This window comes from Pristiophorus japonicus, chromosome 3 (assembly GCF_044704955.1).
Source record: "Pristiophorus japonicus isolate sPriJap1 chromosome 3, sPriJap1.hap1, whole genome shotgun sequence".
Taxonomy (NCBI): domain Eukaryota; kingdom Metazoa; phylum Chordata; class Chondrichthyes; family Pristiophoridae; genus Pristiophorus; species Pristiophorus japonicus.
This window is the reverse complement of record NC_091979.1, coordinates 243,229,344-243,240,513: the sequence shown is the minus strand read 5'-3', so window position 1 is coordinate 243,240,513 and position 11,170 is coordinate 243,229,344. Positions and strand designations below refer to the sequence as shown.

Here is an 11,170-nt window from a genome sequence, read left to right as displayed (position 1 = left end):
CCCGTGTCCTAACTCGCACCAAGTGCCGCTCACCCATCACCACCTGTGCTCACTGAACGACATTGGCTCCCAGTTGAACAACGCCTTGATGTCAAAATTTTCACCCTTGTTTTCAAATCCCTCCATGGCCTCCGCTCACCTCATCTCGCCCCTCCCTATCTCTGTAATCTCCTTCAGCCTCACAATCCCACGAGAGGATTTAGATAGCGTTAAAGGCGCTGTATAAATACAAAGTTGTTGTTGTTCGAATTTTTTTTCAAATGAACCTTCAAAAATCAAATTGCACAGGTTTCATATCGACACTTGCAGGTATTAGCAGCGCAGAAGGGGAAAAAAAACAATCGTCAAGCGATCGCTTTCGGTGCGAACAAACAAGGAATCTCCGCTCGCTTTCCCCGCCCTGTGCAAACGCCAGCGCTTCCCCGCTGGCAGCGTGAGCGACACGCCGTGCCGGCCAATGGCGAGCGAGGAAAGTTTCAAACGGGGGTGGGGGCGGGGGCGGCAGGCCAATCAGGGGTGGCTGAGGGAGAGAGGAGGGCGGGACTCGCGGGGGGAGGGCGGCCGCGGGTCGGGCGGCGAGTGTTGGAAGTCTCCCCCGGAGCCGGGGAGGCAGCGGGCGGGCGGGCATGGAGCTGGCGGCCACCGCGCTCAGGAAGGACATGGGCAAGGTACTGGTGAAAATGCTCATCTTGCTGCCTCACATCTTCCCTGTCAGGCTGGCCGGGGTGGAAGCCCAGGTAAGCGGAAACAAAAGCCCTGGCCTTTTAAATATGTTTTCCATTTAAACACACACACACCAAAAAAATCCCCCTTTTCAGCTGCTCGATACTCAGTCGCTACATTGTAGCCACTTCAGGCCTTGGTTACATCAACATTTGTTACATTTTTATTCCTCACAGGCGTCAGGGCTACTGCTGGTTTTTATTTTGAAGTGTTGCATCAAAATCTATATTTTTAAAACATTTATATGTTAAGAGTTTCCTTTTTAGTACTTTTGCTGTGGGTGGTTGACATGTTTTATGATGTGACACATTTCAACCCTGATGTGGCGGTGCTTTTCACTAAGCTTTCATTTTCCTTTTTTCATAAGTTGCAGTGTTGTGAGACTGTCTCTGTGTTTGTTTTTTTTTTGTTCTGGGCTTGGTTTGGCTGTTTGGGTCAATTGGTGAGCATGCCTGACTTCAGAACCTTCTCAACCCCACACTCTGAAAAGGGGGCTTGATCCGGGCTGCCCCCCACCCCCAGGGGTGAGCCTGATGGTGGGGTGCACTGTGTCAGGGGAGGCTGAGTTTTGGATGAAGTGTTAAATTGAGCCCCCCACCAGTTCTAGTGGTTCAGGTGCACTTGCAGTTCACCTAAAAGAAAGACTTGCATTTATATAGCGCCTTTCTTGACCACCAGACGCCCCAAAGCACTTTATAGCCAATTAAGGACTTTTTTGAGTGTGGTCACTGTTGTAATGTAGGAAACGTGGCAGCCAATTTATGCACAAGCAAGCTCTCACAAACAACAATGTGATAATGACCAGATAATTTGTTTTTGTTGTGTTGGTCGAGGGATAAATATTGGCCCAGGACACCGGGTATAACTCCCCTGCTCGTTTTGAAATCGTGCCATGGGATCTTTTACATCCACCTGAAAGAGCAGATGGGGCCTTGGTTTAAGGTCTCATCTGAAAGATGGCACCTCCGACAGTGCAGCGCTTCCTCAGTACTGCACTGGAGTATCAGCCTTGAGTTTTGTGCTCGAGTCTCTGGAGTGGGACTTGAGCCCACAACCTTCTGACTCGGAGGCAAGTGTGTAACCAAGTGAACCAGAGCTGACATTTCTCTCCTTCATGCGAACATGAAAAACAGTTAACTGGCGTTCATCTCATTTGCTCTTTGTGAGATCTTGCTGTGTGCAAAATGGCTGCTGCATTTTCCTCTACAAGTTACTGCACTTTAAAGAAGTATTTTGAGATGTTTTGGAGCGATGTGGACAGGTACTGTACAAATAAAGAGATGGGGAGTGGGACTAATTGGATAGCTCTTCAAAGATTTGGCATAGATACATTGGGCTGAATGGCCTGCTTCCATGATGAGTGATTCGATGATGAAATACAAGTTATTTTTTTCTAAGTAAAAATATTAAATGGACTAAAGTAACAATGGATGGCATAGCATCAGTTTATACGTTGAGAATTATAGTTGGAAGAATTTATAAAATAATCACATTATGGCATACCCTGAGCTGTGAGTGTCTTAGAAATGTCCACTATGCAGAGGTGATTTGAGCGGGGGGAGATTTTAATGTTTGGGTCCTATTCCTATGGAAAGTTATGGCAGATGTTAGCCAACTGCTGCTAGTTTCTATGTCCAAGGATTAGCGATTGTGATATAAGCTGTTGATGACTAGAAGTTCCAGAATACGACACAGAATAATGGATACCTGACTGTAATATTGTAACCTTATCTGGTGGATTCAGATGAGAGCAAAGCTCAGGCATTCTGACTTATCTTTTGAGCTGCATGAGTTGTAGGTTACAGCCCCTGAAGTCCTTTCAGTATCTTTTGTAACTTCTCTTTCACACCTGGTGTTTTGTTTTGTTGGGGGAGTTGAGGCAGAGTACAGTTATTGAGATTTGTGGTGCTTACTGCTCATCCACACCAAAAGGATTGGTGATTGTGATTCTATAAAATGATACGGGGAAAGAACAGGGGAATGGGATTGGAGTGGACAGCTGAATTGAAGGGCTAGCACGTGTGATGGGCCAAATGGCAGCCTGCTCGACTGTCATTTCTATGATTAAGAAAGTTGTTGAAAGTTTGAGCCATGCAACAGTTGATGACTGGGAAATAACATGATTGAAAATTTATTTCAGAAAATAGCATTTTGGGACGCAGTATATGAGTCATTCGAGGCACGATGTGTGGTAAATGTAGCAATGCTTGGGAGGAACAGGAGACTTTGGACCGATGGTTCCCAAAGCTCCCCACCAGGGGGAGGGGGGACAGTTTTCTCGCCTCATGTCTGGGTCTGTTGTAGATTAATTGATAGAGATTGATCGCTGTGATTAATCAACAACTCCATTATCGTTGGATTGTGTGACTCAACATCATCATAGGCAGTCCCTTGAAACGCGGATGACTTGCTCTCCGCATGAAGGATGAGTTCACAGGTGTTTCAATGAAGGACCTGAACTAAATCTTGCAGGGTGGAAGATACCTGTGCATGGATTTTTTTAACTTGTGGTGGCCGTTACACACCAACCACCACACGGGCTTGACAGAGCTAGGTCTTGGTCCAGTGGCAAGGATTAACTAAGACGAGTGGAGACCAGCTCTGCTGCACAGACCTAATGCGCGCACACATCGCAGTGTGGGCTGGCCCATGCTGCCCCTGGCCCCGATCACGTCCCTCTACAGTCTCTCGCCGCTCCTGCTGTATCTGCCCATGCTCCAATCACCGATCGTGTGACTGCCAGGTTGGCAGAAGGCGAACTCGATGGACCTTGGTCACTTTACATCCAGCAATTCCTGTGCTCCTATACACGAGGGAATAATTACTGGATAGTAATGGATTGAGGAGTTCCAGGTGATATTATAAAGTACAAGAACGCGCTTGACAAAAACGTGCTCCACTAATGTGTTTTTTTTAATTTAATATAACAACAATTATACCATCTGTTCTTGACCATTGTGGACCCTGTTGTGATAGATGCTTGGTAAGACCTTAGTAAATAAATAGGACTACCTTCGTTTTCCTTATAGGAGCCATAATAATAGACTAGCAGTGGGCTAATAAAGCAACAATTACATTTACAAGGGAAAATAAGCATAGTTATTCTGCAATGATGTGTTTGTCATGAAATGGCCTTCAAGCTATGAAAATGCTCACAGAAGTGTACTGATGCAATCGAAAAGGTACAAAGAGAATATGGAACAATTAGATAGGATGCATGTAGATAAGGAGGTAGTACTGAAAGACATGAGTTAGCCAGCAGCAAATGTGAAAAGGCAAGTCATAGAATGGTTACAGCACAGAAGGAGACCATTCGGCCCATCAAGCCCATGCCAGCTCTCGGCAAGAGCACTTCAGCAAGTCCGACTCACCCCACCCTTTCCCCCATCGCCCTGTAAATTTTTTCTTTGAAGCACTTAACCAACTCCCCTTTGAAAGCCACAATTGAATCTGCCTCCACCACCTTTTCAGGCAGTGAGTTCCAGATCCTAACCACTCGCTGCGTAAAAAAGTTTTTCCTCATGTCGCCTTTGGTTCTTCTGCCAATTACCTCAAATCTGTGTCCTCTGGTTCTCGACCCTTCCACCAATGGGGAACAGTTTCTCTCTATCTACTCTGTCTAGACCCCTCATGATTTTGAACACCTCTATCAAATCTCCTCTCAACCTTCTCTGATATAAGGAGAACAATTCCAACTTCTCCAGTCAATCCACATAACTGAAGTCCCTCATCCTTGAAACCATTCTTGTAAGTCTTTTCTGCACCCTCTTTAAGGCCTTCACATCCTTCCTAAAGTGTGGTGTCCAGAATTGGACACAACACTCCAGTTGATGCCGAACCAGTGTTTTATAAATGTTCATCATAACCTCCTTGCTTTTGACTCCTGTTTAACAAATGTAATATCGTTCTTTGAGGAAGGTAATAGAATAGATTGATCGGTGCTGTGTATATGGATTTTCAAAAGGTGTTTGATATGTTGCTGCTGTTTAAAAATTAAGGCACACGGTATTCAAGGAAACCAGGCACCATGGATAGGAAGTTGGGTAAAGAACATAATGTCCCAAAATGCTTCACAGTATTGTAAGGAAACGCAGCAGCCAATTTGCGCACAGCAAGGTCCCACAAACAGCAATGAGATAACCAGTGATTAACAGTTAAGGGATAATTTTAGTAGGAGAGGGTTGTAAACAATGGTGTCCCCGGGGGAGGGTGGGGGTGAGTATCAGGATGTTTGCTGTTTGCAGTACGTGTGTGGTCTGCACTCATACAAGAGTACAATATCAACTCTTGCAGAGAACAGTACAATAGGGAATGTGGTTAACTGCCTGGAGGACTGTCAGTGACATCAGGTGGACCTAGACAGGTTAGTAGATCGGACAGATCCATGTCAGTGGACAGATTGGCCCAGAATTTGTGTTCAGTGGCAAAGCAAAGATGTTCACTGCTGGCCCCAAAGTAAGCTTCAGACAAAGATCTCGCTATCCCTGTGGTGAGAATTTCAGGTTTTCCAATGTGTAGTTTAAATCAATGGAAGTTACTGGGCTTCCCAGGGAAGAGCTGCTGTGACGACGACAGGCTGTCTAAGCAGCCAATCAAAACACAGAATTCTCACAGGCAGCAAACCAGGAAGTGGGTAAGCTCCTAAAATTCTAACTTTAAAAAAAAAATGTTGAGAGAGCAGAACAAAGATTGGGGCTATTGTGTGGGGAAAAGGAAAACCTTAAAAAAAAGATGAACAAACATTAAAGTTTCTTAATTTAATTTTTTTATTAAAATGGATATATTTGACCCTGCACAAAATTAAAATGGGTTTTTCAGGGCCAAAATGCTTGTTTAGCAGTTAGTACGTTGTTTAAACCCCAGTTACACCCAATCCAAAAGGGCCTAACTTTTAATGGGTTATTGAACAGCGACATTACAATGACAACAACAACAACTTGTATTTATATAGCGCCTTTAACATAGTGAAACGTCCCAAGGTGCTTCACAGGAGTGTTATGAGATAAAACAATTTGACACCGAGCTGCATAAGGAGAAATTAGCGCAGGTGACCAAAAGCTTGATCAAAGATTAAGGAGCATCTTGGAGGAGGAAAGAGAAGTAGAGAGGCGGAGAGGTTTCGGCAGGGAGTTCCAGAGCTTGGGGCCTAGGCAACAGAAGGCACGGCCACCAATGGTTGAACGATTATAATCAGGGATGCTCAAGGGCAGAATTAGAGGAGTGCAGGCATCTCGGGGGAGGGGGGGGGGGTGTTGTGGGGCCGGAGGAGATTACAGAGTTAGGGAGGGGGGCGAGGCCATGGAGGGATTTGAAAATAAGGATGAGAATTTTGAAATCGAGGTGTTGCTTAACCGTGGAGCCAATGTAGGTCAGCGAGCTCGGGTGTGATGGGTGAGCAGGACTTGGTGAGAGGTCGGACATGGGCAGCCGAGTTTTTGGTCATCTCTAGTTTACGTAGGGTAGATTGTGGGAGGCTAGTCGTGGAAGAGCCCAGGTTTACGTCAGTTTCCCTGATTTCTCTGATTGCCGACTATGGAGGAGGAGGTGGGGGGTGGCGGTGCATAGTGCAGCCAATGACGAAGCAGTGAATGACTGACCGCAACGCGGGGATTTCCGTGTTTAGATGCGTATACACTACATCCTGAAGTTGCGGCCAGTTTCAAAGGGATAATAACAGCGAATGCTGTCAGTTCGCTGTTATTACCCACCGCAAGCTGGATTGATGTTGGATGAAACTTAATGTGGGGAAATATGAAATGATATATTTTAGGATGGAAAATAAGGTGAGAAAATATACATGAAAGGGTAAAACTTGAAAAGGCGTAAAGGAGCAGACAGACTTTGGATTTAGATCTAGAAACATTTTTAATTGAGGGGACAAACTAGTAAAAGTTGCAATAGAGAAAATAAACTCAAAAGTATGGGATCCAAGGCTTTATAAATAGACAGAATGCAAAAGCAAAGGGGCAGTGCTAAATCTAGACAAGTTGTTGTTTAGTCTACAGTTAGAATATTGGTTGGGATTTTCTGCTTCTACGGGCCCAACTTGAGCTTGTTTTACCCAATCGGTAGAATATGTCAGTCGGGGAGTGCAGAAGTGGAAAATCCCAGGCCCTTGTGTCTGTTTTCACACAGCTTATTTTGGAAGGCTGTCAAAACCACGGAGAGGGTACAAGAAGTTGTTTACGGAGATAATGTCGATACGAGAGGCTTTACTGATGAGGAAAGGATAGAAAAATTGGGGAGGTTTTCACTGGAACAGGAGGAGAGCTGATTGAATGAAAGAAAGAAGGACTTGGATTTATATAGTGTCTTTCACGGCCGTCGGACGTTTCGAAGTGCTTTACTGCCAATGAAGTACTTTTGGAGTGTAGTCACTGTTGTAACATAGGAAATTGAAGTGTTCAAAATTCTGTGGGGTGGGAATGTGGATAAGGTAACCAGGGGACAATTATTTAAACTAGTTGGTGAGTCAGTAACATAACTTTAGACCATCGACAAATGGAAGGTGATGATCAGGGAAAGATTTGAATGAAGAGGGTTTTTTACAACATGGAATGATTGAGGTGGAATCTGTAATAGTTCTTTTTAAAGGCAAGGGGGTGAATATTTAAAAGGGCAGTGGACTGGGACGAAGTGGATAGCTCTTTCAGTGAGCCAGCACAGGCACGATGGACCGAATGGCCAAGGGTTCTGGGCTGTGAGATTCTGTATCGTGCTTCATCACGTGTCACAAGCGTCGCAAAATGCTCGACATAAAAGGAATTACGTTGAAGTGCAGTCTCTGTTGTGTAGGCAAACATGTCAGCTGATTTGCATGCAGTCTGGTTACACAAACAACAATGATTTGAATGAGCAGTTCATTTTTTTTTAGGCGGTACTGGTTAGGTGAAAAAAGTGTAGGCACGACACTGAGAACTCCCTGCTTTTCCAACAGTGCTGGCCTGATGGTTTAGTGAGTGGCTTCACTGCACTGTGTGGTAGTACTTGACCCCATCATCATAGGCAGTTCCTCAGTATCGAGGAAGACCCCCAGCAAAATCCTAGTTTCAGTCTGCAGTTGCAACTGGGGAATTTAAATTCAGTTAGTCAATTAAATAAATCTGGAAATAAAAAGCCAATGGTGACCATGAAACTACAGGATTGTTGTAAAAACCAATGTCCTTTAGGGAAGCACATCTGCCGTCCTTACCTTGTCTGGCAGGTGATTCCAGACCCACAGTAATGTGATTGACTCTTAACTGCCCTCTGAAATGGCAGCTCATCACCACCCTCTCAAGGGCCGTTTGGGATAGGCAATAAATGCTGGTCTTTCTGGCAACGCCCACATCCTGTGAACGAATAAATAAAAAAAACCCATCCATTCAGACATTTGATTTGTTTTCTTGACCGCGAGTGAAAATTGAACCAATGATTTATCAATCTATCCACCAAAACCTTAGACAACTTTCCTATTCTGTTGGCTCAAGCATGTATAGTGTGGTCCACATTGTCGTTTGCAATTAATCGTAATTTTATACTTGGCCGTGTTGAATACCACATGCATTGACCTCTCCCGTTGAGGGCCCTTTGGACTATTGAATGTTGGTTAGTATGATGGGCTACTGCCCCCTTAATTAATGTAATTAGCAAAATTAAACACCTTGCGCAGTATTCCATCCATTTCCAAGTCATTCATAAAAATTATCAACAGCGACCACTTCCAACACTCACCCCTGAGGGACTCCACTGGAGCCAATTTCCACTCTGACACCTCACCATGTACATCTACCTTTTGCTGTCCAATAGCAATCCATCTTGCCATCTATCCCAAGGGCTTGAGAATCAGTCTGGACATTACAGCTGAGCTGATCCTTCAGATAAATACGGTCCACGGGCCTGCCCTTGAATACATAGAAACATAGAAAGTAGGTGCAGGAGTAGGCCATTTGGCCCTTTGAGTCTGCACCGCCATTCAATGAGTTCATGGTTGAACATGCAACTTCAGTACCCCATTCCTACTTTCTCGCCATACCCCTTGATCCCCCTAGCAGTAAGGACTACATCGAACTCCTTTTTGAATATATTTAGTGAATTGACCTCAACAACTCTCTGGGTGAAGAAGTTTCTTCTCATCTCAGTCCTAAATTGCTTATCCCTTATCCTTAGACTGTGACCCCTGGTTCTGGACTTACCCAACATTGAGAACATTCTTTCTGCATCTAACCTGTCTAAACCCATCAGAATTTTAAACGTTTCTATGAGATCCCCTCTCATTCTTCTGAACTCCAGTGAATACAATCCCAGTTGATCCAGTCTTTCTCGATATGTCAGTCCCGCCATCCCGGGAATCAGTCTGGTGAACCTTCGCTGCACTCCCTCAATAGCAAGAATGTCCTTCCTCAAGTTAGGAGACCAAAACTGTACACAATACTCCAGGTGTGGCCTCACCAAGGCCCTGTACAACTGTAGTAACACCTCCCTGCCCCTGTACTCAAATCCCCTCGCTATGAAGGCCAACATGCCATTTGCTTTCTTAACCGCCTGCTGTACCTGCATACCAACCTTCAATGACTGATGTACCATGACACCCAGGTCTCGTTGTACCTCCCCTTTTCCTAATCTGTCACTATTCAGATAATAGTCTGTCTCTCTGTTTTTACCACCAGAGTGGATGACCTCACATTTATCCACATTATACTTCATCTGCCGTGCATTTGCCCACTCACCTAACCTATCCAAGTCACTCTGCAGCCTCATAGCATCCTCCTCACAGCTCACACTGCCACCCAACTTAGTCCTAGACCTGCATCATCATAGGCGGTCCCTTGAAACGAGGATGACTTGCTTCCACGCCAAAAAGGGATCAGTTCACAGGTGTTTCAATGAAGGACCTAATATTCCAGGTCCCAAACTACATCTTGCACACCAGCCACCACACGGGCTTGACAGAGCTAGGTCTTGGTCCAGTGGCAAGGATTACCCAAGACGACTGGAGACCAGCTCTGCTGCACGGGCCTAGTGCGCACACATATTGCAGTGTGGGCTGGCCCGTGCTGCCCCTGGGCCCACGCCTCTTCTGGCCCCGAACTCACACCTCTCCCGGGCCCCGATCACATCCCTCTACAATCTCTCGCCGCTCCTTCGCCCCGACCTCCCCACTCCTGCTGTATCTGCCCAAGCTCCAATCATCAACCTGGACCTTGATGACGTCCCTCTTCGCTACCGTCGCCCTCCTGCACCAGCTCGCGCTGTATCTTGCAGTGGTATGCCGCCACGCTGTCCACGGGCTCTTTTTATGGCCGTGACCTGCTGCTGCTGATGGTCTCTCGCAGGTCGGGGCCGCCTCAAAGAATCCAGTAAATTTTTCGGGCATGATCTGCCCCTTCCGATCAGAACCGTTCCTTCTAGACGATCCCTTATTCATTAAAGTCTCAAAACACATTCCCTATAATCAAGGCAGATCTGTAACGTGAAGGTTTACCCTTCGAATCTGCCAACAGTAGATGCCTTGACAATGAGGTACATCAGGTGCAGTGTCCATGCTGTACACAGCTAGAGTACTGCGTGCATTTCTGGTCACCACATTACAGGAAAGATGTGATTGCACTGGAGAGGGTGCAAAGGAGATTTGCAAGGATGTTGCCAGCATTGGAGAATGCTGGCTATGAGGAAAGATCGGATCGGGTTTGTTTTCTTTGGAATAGAGGAGGTTGAGGGGAGATTTAATTGAAGTATATAAAATTGTGAGGGGCCTAGACAGAGTGGATGGGAAGGACCTATTTCTCTTGGCAGAGGGGTCAACCTTCAGGGTGCATAGATTTAAAGTAATTGGTAGAAGGATTAGAGGGGAGTTGAGGAAAACTTTTTTCCACCCAGAGGGTGGTGGGGTCTGGAACTCACTGCCTGAAAAGGTGGTAGAGGCAGAAACTCTCATCGCATTTAAAAAGTACTTGGATGTGCACTCAATGCCATAACCTACAGGGCTACCGATCAAGAGCTGGAAAGTGGGATTAGGCTGGGTAGCTCTTTGTCAATACGCTTTGATGGGCTGAATGGCCTCCTTCTTCTGTGCCGTAAATTTCTATGTTTCTACATTATTGAAGTTTAACTAGACAATCCCAGGGCTTCACGGCAGATGTTTAATGATGTTGGCTGGGTGTTCCAGTCATAAACACAATCAACTTGCAGTGGTTGAAACTTTTACATATCGATGCAAATGCCTTCAGGGTTAGCAGTGACGCGAGGAGAGTGCAGATTGAAATCTAGGGCTCTGATGTAAACAAAATAAAACTTGTCCCAACGAAGCAGTGCCTGCCCAAGAAGGTATATTTAAGGGTTGGCTCTTATTCACTATCACAAGAATATAATGTGTATTTGTTTTGTTTGCCACTTCTCTTCCCTCCTCTTTCCATCCCCTGTCTCTTCTCAAAAATACAAATTGGATAAATGAAACTATTTCTATGCT

At 45.4% G+C, this 11,170-nt stretch overlaps 1 protein-coding gene across 1 annotated transcript in view; it reads left to right on the top strand.

The window, feature by feature from the left end:
- The first annotated feature begins 580 nt into the window (after positions 1–580).
- wbp1la (WW domain binding protein 1-like a) overlaps positions 581–11,170 on the top strand; it is a 120,992-nt gene continuing 110,402 nt past the window's right edge. Inside the window, exon 1 of the mRNA XM_070876479.1 lies at positions 581–737. Within this exon, the coding sequence (XP_070732580.1) occupies positions 627–737 (111 nt within the window). The 5' untranslated portion in view covers positions 581–626. The remainder of the gene's footprint in view (positions 738–11,170) is intronic.